The 13,570-nt window shown below is 40.6% G+C and overlaps 1 protein-coding gene across 5 annotated transcripts in view; it reads right to left on the bottom strand.

Moving 5' to 3' along the window:
* adck1 (aarF domain containing kinase 1) overlaps positions 1-13,570 on the bottom strand; it is a 124,356-nt gene that overhangs the window by 71,706 nt on the left and 39,080 nt on the right. For all 5 annotated transcript variants that reach the window (XR_015126394.1, XM_086274890.1, XM_086274891.1 and 2 more), the window contains one exon: positions 5,304-5,507. Coding sequence is in view for 4 of the 5 variants with exons in the window: in XM_086274890.1 (XP_086131016.1) it covers positions 5,304-5,507 (204 nt within the window). In the remaining variant the exon portion in view is untranslated. The remainder of the gene's footprint in view (positions 1-5,303; positions 5,508-13,570) is intronic.

Below are 13,570 nucleotides of genomic sequence, written 5' to 3'. Positions count from 1 at the left end.
AATGAGTTGTGGCACAAATAAAATGGCCCCTGAGGTCTCCCAGTTAAATGGCAACACACTGGTGTCTGTATCTGCAGTAAGGTGGTCATTTTTCTCCATGGCGGCGCGCCACGGGCCCAGCTGGAGGAGGTGACATGAATCATTACAGTGCAGAAGAGAAGAAATAAAAACAGATTACTTAGCAGAGGAAAAGAAGTGAAAGGCTCAGCTCTGAAAACTCCAATATCCTCCTCCCCGTCTTAATGCAATGCAGATGTAACATACGAACAATACGACGTATACACACTGTCCTTTCACTTTTTATCCCACCATTGTGTAAAGCAGCAGCTACACGTACAGTTTGACAGCTTGGACCACTGAGTTTGTCTTTATGGACACTACTGCATAACGTACGCCGTAGCGATGGCTGGTAAATGTGAGGCTTTTATTTCCTCGCTGGGTGAAAAATGACGAAGCCTTGTTTCAGTTATTAAGATGTTGGAGTGCATCTGTGATCACTACAAGGTCACAACTGCAGCTAACGCTTTACTTTGAGCAGCAGACGGACACAAACATGTGAAACTGAAAGAATGGGCCTCTGTATCGTTGACGCATTTCATTACACTGTGACAAGATGTCTGTGTGGGTCCTCAGTCATCCAGGTCATGGTAGTCCTGAGAAGTTGTAAAGAAGCCACCTGGCCCTAAAGATCTGTGAGGAAGACAGCTGGCTTCTATCAAGCTCTAAGCAGGACTTAGAGTAAGTCCGTTAAATTCAGATTTGCCTGTTTGAGCTCAGTGACTGTAGTGCTTTAATGTCTTTTTAATAGCAGCACTTTCTATTACAGCTCGGTAATAAAGCGATAATAGTCAGGTAACAAGGCCAACACAAGTTATTACCACTTAGTTATCAAAGTAATAACCAGTTAATATACAAGTATTCTCAAGCAGCAACAGCAGTTAAAGAGTGTAATAGTACTAAACTGTATGTAATTGGAAAATAGGGGCCCAAAAACAGAGGAATAATGTGGAAATGTCAAAATGTCATGTCCATGAGGCAAAACTTATTAATGACAGTAACATAATACCTTAGTAACAACATGATAACCTGCCAGCTACAAGAAGTAATGTCTGCGAGTTTGGATTTTACCATTTTTATACAGAGATAAACTGTAATAACCTCATAATAACACTGTAATACTGGCTGCTGTTTTAGCACATTTGGGTAGTATTACTATATTATAATGTTTGAATTAATCCTACCTTAGGTTCCCAGAAGTCTGCCTTGCTTAGAAGCAATGATGTCAATATTATGTTTAATGCTCTGGTTGAGTAAATGTTTACATCTCTCTGGTAGATTTTGCTTAATATCAGGAAACAAATGCAAAATACAAACCTGTCTGTTTCTATTCAATAGCACATTAAGTTTGCTTTAATAGGTTATTAAAGTGTGATTGTTACCCAAAATACCTGTGATAAATTCCTGCTTATTACACAGGAGCTAACACTAACAAATGATTACAAGCATCAGGAAGTCTGGACTGAGCTGGAAACACTGATCCAAATCCACATGTTTCAAAGACAGGAAGAATAAGAAAACAATAATTATTGTTTTATCATGGATCACAGAATATAAAGGTCTATTTAACATCGTTTTTTCCAAATTTTAAAGGAATAATTTATACGAATACCTCAGACTTTGATGGGATTGCAGAGGACCCCCTTTCACACCACACCTTATATATGGATGACAACACAGTGCGGGAAAAATATTTCAGCTTGGACAGAAAGTAGTTATGGAACAGATATTTAAAATGTCCAGTACACAAAAGTAAGATCCCATCCATGTTCTCCTACTTCTCCAGCCCAGGGTTCTTCCATACTGGAAAATTAGATTTTTGAAATTAAACCAAGAATGATTGAAGTTGTTTGAGCAACAGTTTCACATCATTATAACTTTGCATGAAGTAAATTAATTAATTCATCTTTTTCAATTTTCTTTTGGAATATTTCATGTCTATCATTAGAAATAAACCATGATAACATTCACTCACATAGCTACAGTCTGAATGAACTGTTGAACATAGGGTGCTTAATTATATCAGTGTTATCTGACAGTCATATTAACGACATCTGGTTGTTTATCCATATTTATTATAATAATGTCATCTTATTTCAACACAACCTTGTTTTTTTGCAACCTTAGCCTCCAGTAACATTAGCTACAGTTAGCTACTCCCTCAGTGGTGTAAGTTCATAGCATGTGGTTCAGGTAATAATTACATTTGTGGTAGTTTCTGTGTAATAAGCAGGAACTAAAGCTGCAAAACATATAAAGGCTCACCTGCTCTTAAAAACCGACATAGATGTAACAGTGTGTGTGAAGCTGGATTCTTAAAGTTAGTTTTAAAACATCCTGTCCCAGTATAGAGCGTGACATCATCGGGTTGGTTGGTTGGTCGGTTGTGATCAACAGACTCTCATTAGTCTGCAGCTTTCTTTGTGAGTATTTACCACACGGCCTGTTCTAAGGTTCATTTTTTAGCACCCGACGGCTCTTTTTAGCTTCTCGTCTGTATACTCTGTATACTATTTCACGTGAGTCAGTTTATTTTGAAAAATCTCAACTTTTATTTATACGTGTGTTTTATATCCATTTTAATACCACATTAATAAAGTATCAGCTTACTAAAGCTTATTCATACAAATACCAAATATACAGTTTATTAAAAAAAATAAAAATGATCAAGACCAACGTACTTTTCTGTAATCTCAGTTTTTAATACTACTGTAAGTAACATTAGTCACTAAGTTAATCGTATATGGTATAAATTAATAACTACAAATAGATGACGGTAAATATAACTACAGCAGCTGCTAGTATGTGGCTTTAAATCCAAACATGCTATTATAATCAGCTGTTCTAAGCCAACATGGATCGCGAGGCAAGCCGAAAGGTGGCTAAAGCTGGCAGCTGGAGCCCTACTTCTTTGTCTTTATCCATGGGGAAAACAGAAAGTGCAGATTCCCAGTAGGCAGCAGTCTGCCACCTACTGGCAGAACCCAGATGATAACACGACCTCTGCTGTAGAATATGGTGTTCTTGGGTATTTTGCAAATCTTAGTCGTTACAGTTATTATCAGCTGCCATGGAAGCTCCGGTTGTTGTTGTTCAAGATGTAGTTGTTGTGTTTGTTGTAGTTGTAGTAGTACATGCAGAGTAAAAGAACATATTGTGCATGTTTAGCAGGTTTACTCTAGAGGGAAATGAGAACCAGAAACAAGGCAACGTTCCTCACATGCATGCACAGCGCCGATGCACATCTCACCACATATGGCGCTGAAAACAGCAGCAGACCACATACTGCTCGTGACAAACCACTTATACATGAGAAAATCCATCTGACGTTAGAATGCACACATATTTAAAAAGATAAATGTGTAGTCGATCGGAAATGATGGCGAAGCTTCGCTGCTGCCTCCAGAGCTGCTCATCAGCGTCACTTCTTCTCCTGCCACTCCAGAAGCGAGGGGGGCTGATTCATTCTGCTACCTTCTTTGTAGACACACAAATTATATTACTATCTTTTCAGCGTTAATGATGCCCTACTCTGGAAGACATCAAACTGAATGTGGACCTAATTAAAAACATGAACAAGAGAAGACTGATGTATCTGAGAGCAATTAGAGAAAAGGTCGATTCTCCTTGTTTCTGCGGGTTACTGAGAAGGACTGCGCAGTTTACTATGAATATTACACTAGTTCTCAAATAATGGCTAGCATTACCCATGGTTGTAAATCACTGATATGCATTATTTTGGTATCTACCATTATTGCACTGTGAATTTTATCATGAAGGTCTCAACAATGATTCATTAATGCTGTGTCAGCATAATCCAACCCTAACGTGGTTGCCTAAACAGTCGTAGGAACACCGCGTTCACCTACCAAACCCGTTCTTGTAGCACATGCACACACAGGAGAAGGGGAAGAGCGACACACTGTGTCTAAAAATAACAGAATAATTGCTTTCCTCCTGCAGTTCTAAAAGGCTGCCATCACCAGCAGTTTGAATGTTGTGCTCCACACTAACAGCAGCATTAACAGCCTCTCGGTTGTCATTTAGCAGTTTTAAACTGATTTATTCGTCCCCACTTCTCAGCTTGCTACGAGAACACGTGCACAGAGATGCTCCGACTATTACAGTGAAAGAAACTCCAAATAAAAATGATTAAACTACAGACCGAATGAAAGGCAAACATAAAGGTGTTTGGTAAAAGTCATTCTTTACTGGAATAAATCTGCTACGATGCTGACAGAGTCCTCTTATCTGACAGCTGGACTCCCTGATTCTGTACTATGACTCTGTTTCCTAATGTTGGAATTTTCACATATGTTGTGTCATTCTCTCCAATCACCAGTGGAAGACATGCAGTTGTCCACAGGTCTCTGAGAAAACAACCCTCAGCTCTCGTCACGTAAAACCTCACTAAACACTTTCACTTGTTTAAAGACTTGTTAAAGAAAACATGATGTTCATTTTGTTTTAAAAAAAAGAAAAAAACCAGATAAAACATCAAGAAACTGACGAGCTGTCAGCCTATTTTGCAGATTCAGCCCTTACTCGTCACATCCACACGACAGAGATATGTGATATGGGCCCATTAAGAAAAAGGAAAATGTGTGTCCATGTGGAGAAAAAGTGGAAATACTGTTTTGAGGGGGGGAAAGTTGAAATGTGGAAATGTTGCTTCAAGCCAAACAACTGCCACAGCTCCTCTCTGAAATGCCTCGGGTAGATACTGTGTGGCTTCAAAACACCAAGACGGCAAGAACAAAACACTTTATAGAGACAGTGGCGAGGTCACTGAGGCTGCATCCGTCTTTCATATAAAATTCCGTCTCAGACTTTTAATCTTTTTCAAAAAAGTACCCAAGTTTCTCTCTAAGAGTGAGAGACACCCATAAATGTAGATCAGCCATCATCTTTCACTCCTGTGTCATGTATAGTCACTGCGGGGACCGTTGTCACCCATCTTTCTGCTCACTTGAATGAAATAAAATTTGACATAAGTGAGGATGGCTGTTGTTCAGATGTTTTCAAATGTTCCACTGTTAATACGTCTGTTTTTACATTTATGTCTAGATTGGAAATTAGGGTGAAATCACTGTTGTTAGGATGCCTTATCATGAGAGGTGAAGCACACAACGTAATGTTAAAACTCACACATACGCACACAATTAAGACAGGCTCATGTGAAAAATCACAAAGGTTCATGCCTACAACATTTGGTCTTACAGTAGATCAAGTTTATCTGCTCTTACTTCCTTGCCAAGGTCTTCTCTGATAACCTGCTGGATCTCCTCCATGCTGCTCTCAGGAGCTCGGCTGTGGAGCACCTTTAGCGTAGATGTGTACTCCTCGGGCAGCAGGTAGTCCAGAGCACCAAGGTGCTGGCCCACTTTGATAAAAGTGCCCCGGTTGGCACAGCACAAGTCTCGAAGACGCTCTGCCGATCGCCTGTGCACCTGCAGGAGGTGACGGAAAACAATCATGACAGTTGATTAAAATGTATCAAGGTTGTTGCAGAAATGAAGACTTTCAGGGACAATGAAAGGCTAAACACTGTTCGATGTGTGGCATGGCACTTCGTCCCAGTGCTTTAAAATGTTACTGTACCAGTAAACTTGCTAAAGAGACGAGGTAAAAGCTTGAAGCGTGTCTTTGGGAGCACTGACACACTGGAGATCATGGCAAGTTGACAACTGTGGCACAGCAGAGCAGACAAACTATTCCTTTTGTTCATGTTGTCATTGTTATGTTGAAACAGGAGCAAAAAGCTATCGAGTACATTTTGGTTTTACTGGTAATTTGAATCATGACATGAAGTGTTTACATAAAATACTGCTATTTGCAAAAATATATTAAAACATTCAGCTGTTCAACCATTAATTTATATGACAATGGTGTTCAGCATAGAGTATGACTTATTTCTATCAATCCTTTACAAATTTCTACTTACAAAAAGCACAAACAACCACAGAGAGAATCTACTGCAATAGAAATAAATCTACTGATGATCTCTTTGCTGAAAATGCAACAAATCAAATTTAGGATACGGGTCAGAGGGCTGCGCCTGGGATGGACTACATTACTACTTTAGTTCACTGAGCTTTGTGGGTATTTGTTTACTCACAGCTGTCTAAGGTCCCACCGTAGGACTTCAGTCAGGTGTGAACATTAAGTCTCTGTCTGCCCCCCAGGTTTTGACTTCTGCTATTTATCACTCGTTTTTTTTCTTCATTGTTCGTTACCCAGTTTCTTTTCACCTGTGCCTCCTTTTCCCGAGCTCCCTCGTTGCCCTCTAGTGTGCATATAGGGCATCTTCCTCTCAACCCTTGTCACAGCGTCTGTTTTTGCTCCTTGTGTCACACAGTCTGATTTGTTACTGGATGGATTTCAGCAGTGTTGAGTGTCTTTTAATGTCATGTAACTCATTTAGACGTCTAGGAAACTTCAAACTGCATGGTACAAGGAGCAGCTGTGACTGGCACCACTGTGTGGTACCGTGATGTCATACCAACTGTCCACGTGAAATCACAGAGCAGGTCAGCGGATGCATAGTGTGCAGAGTCATTCACTACAGAGCTGCAAACTTCATGAGGTCTTGAGATTAGCTCTACAACGGTGCACAGACAGCTTCATGAGCTGAGCTTTCATGGCTGAGTAGCTGCATCCAAGCTGTACAAGGCAATGCAGTGTAAAGCACGCCACAACTAGACTCTAGTGTAAACATGTTCCCTCAAGTGATGATTGATGGTTCTCTGTCTGGCGATGGACCAGTCAGAGGTTGCCAGATGTGGTGTTTCTCAGGAGATGGGCTCTGCCCCTCAGTTCCAGTGAAAGGAACACGCAATGCTGCAGCACGAATGCGCTTCTGGAAGGATGGTCAGAAATTCCCATTAACTTACAACCAAACCAGAAGGCTTGAAGCTATTACAGCTGCCAGTTAAAACCTTAGGAATAAATAACAGGATGTCACTCATGTTCGTATACTTGTGAAGGCAGATGCACAAACATTTCTGGCCACATAGTGCATTTAATTCCTGTTTACAGAGCTTCAGAGTCAGAGATTCCTGTTTTGGTTTTACTTCTGAAAGAAAAATGAACCAATGTCAACACAAAGGTCCTGCAAAAATAACAGGAATCATATTAATACAATGTATCTTCAAACTGCAGCTAAAATATAACAAAACAGTTACGAACAAACAGAATACAATACACATGTCTATAAAATCTAAATGAAAAACATCAATAAAAACAAATGACACCCTAAGCCTCTAGAAAGCATCTTCTGTGCTCTGGTCTCTACGTGTCTGCATGTCTGTGCTGGCAGTCCTGTCCCGTCTGTCCCATTTGAACCAGCTGGAAGTGATAATGCTTATAGAGCTCGTCTCCTGAGGCCAGTGCAAATAAAGAGGCGTGAAATTAGCTCCCCTTAACCTCTCTAACCTCCAGCAGACACACATGAAAACACTCCAGGGCGCACACACATACAGCCACGCAGCATGCTCCCATAGGACCGTTTGACATGAGTGTCATCTGGACGATGATGACAAAGCAATGACAGGAACAAGTCACCAGAGATTACCAGATGAGTCTTTCTGCTTAGCCATGCACCAGGACGCCTTTTTGTAACAAGCGCCATCACCAGAGCCACACTGTTAATGCGGTGTTTCAAAAATACTAAGTTTGCATTTATACATTTTATTCATATACATTACTTATTCTGCATGGCTTTCATACTGAAATCAGCACAAATTCTATCAAGATAGCACAACAGCAGCACTTACACAATATGAGTCTCTGAATGTAAATTCATATCCAAGACTATACGCAGTAAAAAGCTTTTAGTTCTAATATTTGGAGATAAGTAATAAAAAGAAGACGTTTTGGGGGAAATGCTGCTTTCACATGTAGAGAGGTTGAAAAACGAAAAATGTAAAACAGAAAGCCTCGTGCCATTAAATTATTTTAAAAATTATTTTAAATGAAAAACTAATATTGAACATCAGAAGTTTAAAAAAATGCAATTTCTAAATTTTGACCTTTGTCCTATGGCTTCAGTGAGAAATGATTTCTTTTGTTTTAATAAGGCTGCAACGACTCCTGGAGTTATTGGAATAACTGGATTATATTATCAGAAATCCTCGATGCGAATTGTTTCCTTAGATGCTGACGCACCTGTGAAACGCCACGGCAGACACGGAGACATTTTCGTGCTTTGCAGCACGCTTTACTGAGGCTCACTATTTACACAGTCCCGCTGCCAGCCGTACTCACATCAACACAACAAACCCCCAACCACAGGACCCAGTGGAAAAAACACCTGATCAACAAACTGACATGAAGAGAAGCGAACGTTGTAGCTGCTCCATCAGTAATGAAAGTTTGGGACGATGGTGAAGTTGGGCCGCCTGCTGAAGGCTGAGGCAGTGACCTGCAACAAACAGGGGTGAGTCTAAAGGGGGGCATGGGTGTACTAGACCATATTTATGTCTGGCTTTTGTTATTTTACTTTTGTACAATATTTTTCAGATTTTAAGAGAAAATATTATCTGAATAAAGTTGTATTAAAATCTTAAAAATATAAAAATACAAGCTTTTTTTCCCCTACAGGCCAATAAAAATGTACACGGGCTACTGACCTGGGCCACTGAATTATTATTAACATTAATTATTAACATCTACACCACAGCTGTCGAACTCCAGGCCTCGAGGGCCGGTGTCCTGCAGGTTTTAGATGTGTCCTTGATCCAACACAGCTGATTTAAATGGATAAATGACCTCAACATGTCCTGACGTTCTCCAGAGGCCTGGTGATGAACTAATCATCTGATTCAGGTGTGTTGACCCAGGGTGAGATCTAAACCCTGCAGGACCGGCCCTCGAGGCCTGGAGTTCGACACCCCTGATCTACACCATTATAACATCTGTTTTTGCATCAAAGCACAGAAATTCTAATGTTGACATGCCCACTTTTCTTCATTACAGTCACCACCTCTTTAAAAGGCTACCAACACACACTCATTAAACACACACACACACACACAAATCTATGTCATCCAGCAGATGATTTTTGCCACCTATTAATGTAAGAAAGCCTTCCAAGAAGACAGAGTATAGGTAATTTTACTTTATGCTTTAGTTTAGATTGTTTTATTTGAAATTATCGTACTTGAGATCATTTATTTCAATTTAATTTTAATATATCGTGTAAAAGCCACGCTAGGTTTTTTTTGCTTGACAGAGATTGTACACAGTTTTTAAAACATTGCATTTCTAAATTGTAAACCAAAGAGCAGTTCATTTTAAAATACCTCTCATTTGAATATTTATTAATGCTCTATTAATAAGGCAGAAGACTTTTGTCCAATTACACGGCTAAACGATGGAATAATCAATTATTTTTGTTCATCAAATAATCAGGAATAATCTTAAGTAACACAGACGGCCTCGGCCATACAACGAGCGATTATGCTTAAACCGAAGGCCCATTTTGAGCCAGGGAAAAACAAGCAACAACAGAAATCAGGTTAGTTAACAGTTCAGAGAAAGGTGTGACTCAGTGTAACACGACCACTCAAAGTTTACTTTTATTATGTTTTCAAATTAATTTGTATTTGTGGTACAGAACATCCAGGTTTGCTTGGTTATAAAGATCATTTCTGTGTAGATGAAGATATTGTAACAAAAGAAAACAACCTTTAACTTAACCTGAAGAAAAAGCTGTGTAAATAAATCTGTGTCTGAACAAATCCTTGGCCTTTGACTCGTACAGTGAGTGAATCCAGTTCCTCTGTTATCCTCAGGGGCATCTGTTGCCCTCTGACAGAGAAAGGTCACAGCAGATCAACAGTGATCGCCTTTATCCTGTGACAAAACATTTCTGCTCTAGGGTTACAATAGCGCCATCCACAGGACACGAGGCACTTAGCTGATTTAATGAATCGCAGGCTACAGTTATCAATAGAAGATATTATCAAGAAGAGCTCCGAGACAAAGAGCACTGAAAAACGTTGTCACCTGTGTGTAGTTTGGTGTTTAAGTACTACTGAAGAAAATACAGATAACTGTTTAAAAAAAGACAACGTCCACATCTACTCAGGTGTAAATAGCTTAATAAATGAAATCATCATTTTAAAGCTGTATTTTGTATTTACCCAGGTTGTCTTTGTCTAATAGTAGAATTTGTTTGATGGTCTAAAACATTTAAGGTGGAATCAGGACGGGGTAAATTCTTTTTCACAGCTTGAATAGGTTGCTGACCTCCATGACCCGAAGCTGATTTAGCTGTTAAGAAAATGGATGGACTGAAGAAAGAGAACAAAAATATCCAACGTGCATTATTCATAATCTTCATATCATTGCTACAACAAAACAGAGATGACATACTGCTCTTTTATCTCCGTCTGGTCAACAGTCTTCAAACTGCCTAGACAGTTCTCGCAAAATATGTTTGGAAGCTAATTTTGAGGTTCCTCAGAACGAAACCGTGGCGTCAGTTTGTCACTTATTGCCTAATTATCAGATCGATCTTCTCTCCTCTCACTCGCCTCCCTTCCAGTAATCGGGAGCCTTGTGGGATGCTGGCAAACTCACAGCTTGAGGATGACATCACCATGGTAATGCGCCTCTGACAGCCTGAGGGAAATGCTGCTCTGGGATAGGCTGATGCTCACCACCGCCCACGATCTACACAAATGTGCAGTCCCACCAAATGGACCAGTTAGCAAATTAGATGCATTAGTTCATCTGTGGTACAGACCAGAGCCACAGGAGCTGAGTGTAGAATGCATTTGCGTATCTCTATGTTCATCCTCTTCACACAGTTGGTGAGGACAGAAAATAAAGGCTGGAAAACCATGTGTGTTTGTGTGAGCTTCAGAGGGCGGTGTGTTCATGGATAAAAGGATTAGACAATGAGGGAAGAATGGAGGGATAAGCAGAAGTGAAACGGGAGTAAAGGAAGGTGATAAAAAGGAGGCACGGGAAGATGTTGAACTAACAGCAGCGGCATCTTTGTATCTGTGACGAGTTCAAAGTCTGTTAAACATGTATATTTACCTATACCTGTCCACTGGAGTGGCACTGAACTAGTGGTTCAGGAAATATTCATAGTATAATAATCCACTGTATACACCAAAAAAAAAAATCTCCAAGAGGAGACAGAGGTATTTGGATTGAGAAATATAAAAACTGCTTAATTTATCCTAAGCATGTCTGCTCTGCAAATTTATTATAATTAACTAAAATAAACACTTATGCTATGGCTACAACCCTGGTTGTCCAATTAGCACAAGTAGTTGTCTCATTATAACGAGACCTCCAGCGTGGCCTTATCAGAACCACAAACACCATTATGGCACCAGCAGGCCAGGTGCCATAATGGATAAAGGTAAGTGGTCATTCTGTCTAAATACCCTGAGCTCTGTCCATGTCAATCTGCAGCGCAAAGACTCAACATAAGGTATGGAGCCGGTTTTGCTCTTCAGGGGCGAAAGGCAGACAATAAAAGGCAGCCGACAGTCTTCCTTTCCTTTTCCAGATGTCCAGAAAATATTACCCAGAAATATCTGCCAGATGCACCTTGATCGGTGAGAAGGCCTCATCCATTTCAACCAGAAACTGCAGAAATGATATAATCACTACAACAGAGGACTGAAATGCAGTTCTCACCAGATGTTGCTAACAATCCATCTAACCTACACGTGCAAAGACATCAAATCATAGATTTCCACAAATTAAGTGTAATAATGAGAAATGACGCAGGGAAAACGTATTGAACACATGACGAAGTGGAGGTGTAAAAAGGGGAAGTCACGACACCAGCTGAAATCCTTTAGTAATTAGAAAACAATCCTGCAACTTCATGCAAATTCATATCAGCTAGTTCAGCCCCAAATGGCGACCTATAAAAAGGTGTGTCATTGCCAAGGTGTCGCACAAGAAACATCTTATGATGGATAGAATAAGACCTTCACAACCTTAATGTTGGGAAAACCACTGCTGACACTACTAAAGGTTCTGATGAGCAATGTTGGACATCTACGGTTTGATTTCTTTGCATGTATGGATTGGACGGGTTGTTACTGACATCTGGTGAGATTTATCAATAGCACTTTTTTTTAATGTTATATATATACATAGTTAGAAAAAATACGTATTTTACCCACTGTATTTACCGCTGTACCAAACAAAGGAGGTCTCTGCCTACTGTCAATGGTCACTGTATGCTAGTGTGTGTAACCTAGGGGACCTCCTGCTTGTCTGCTGATGTATGCAACAACTGTAGAATTTTCTTACCTGACTAATACATGATTACCTTTCAGCCAAGGGAGGAAATGTTTTAGCAACAGATGAACTGCCAGCATTTCCAGACAGTTTATGTGGTTAGAGCACATCTGTGGGCCCCATCTCTCAGCCCAGACCATAAGACAGAAATCTACTACTTTCCTGACTGAATCTGTCATCAAGGTAATGCCCTGAATCAAGGAACTTTCACTGGTAACAAGTACATAGGGATTTTGTGGAGACCCTTACTGCCCAGTAAGGCCACGTGGCACCAAACCCTTCCACATACAGGTGTCCCAGTTGTATTGCCACTACAGAGGAAGCCATCAGATCCAGTAGAATTGTCACTGTTTGAGGATAACAGCATTGACCCTGAAGATTTCTGAGGATAGAAAAGCTTTCACTAGGAGGAAGATTAAACTGAGTGCTCTAAACAAAATGCAAATAACCAACGAGACAGGCCAGACTCAAACACAGGACTCAGGAGATCAGATATGGTGAGTTTATTTACAGTGCTCGTGAAAGGAAAACTATTTACAACATCTTCAGGCAGGGATAAATCCACAGTCTCTCTTTTCAAGTTCCTTGGAAAGGAAACCGAACAGGAACAGAATCGTCTCCACAGCTCTCTCACACATAAATCGCTCTCACTGGGGAAAAACACCGGGGCTTCTGCACAGAGGAGGGGACACGTACGTAGTCGTTGTGCAAACTGGAAACAGACTTACTGATCAGAGACGGTTTCACAGTGTGGTCGGTTCAATGCTCTGGTGAAGACCGAAAGTTTGCTCCCAGCATAAGTAGTGGCAGACTGATCAGCAGACGGCAAACAGGTGATCTTGATTACTTCAGGTGTGATGGAGAGGAGGTAAGCACACACACAAACACACCACACACTTCACAGAGAGAGAGAGAGACGCACAGAAGGACTTGAGGACCGTTAGAGTAGCACCCAAACAAGAGCCTTCCGGCGACCCGCCAGGTTTATCAGGATGGTTGTCTCTAAGCATGGTTTTATCCAATATGGCTGATTGAGGAACCCAGGAAGGTTCCTCCAGCATGTACCCCTCCCAGTTCACGAAACGCTGAAGCCTTCTCCCACGTCTAACTTCCATGAGCCGCCTTACCAAATATGTTGGTAAGCCATTGATGAGCTGGGCAGGTGGGGGAAGGTTCAGACGCAGGGCACAGAGGACTCGAGACAGGGTTTCAAATGAGAGACAGAAAACGTTATGGA

The sequence above is a fragment of the Aulonocara sp. 'chitande type north' Nkhata Bay genome, linkage group LG19 (assembly GCF_057382095.1).
Source record: "Aulonocara sp. 'chitande type north' Nkhata Bay isolate Kocher_YH1m ecotype deep benthic linkage group LG19, A_spYH_male_GT1.1, whole genome shotgun sequence".
Classification (NCBI taxonomy): Eukaryota; Metazoa; Chordata; class Actinopteri; order Cichliformes; family Cichlidae; genus Aulonocara; species Aulonocara sp. 'chitande type north' Nkhata Bay.
The sequence above is the reverse complement of the archived record's forward strand: the minus strand, read 5'-3'. Positions and strand labels throughout refer to the sequence as shown.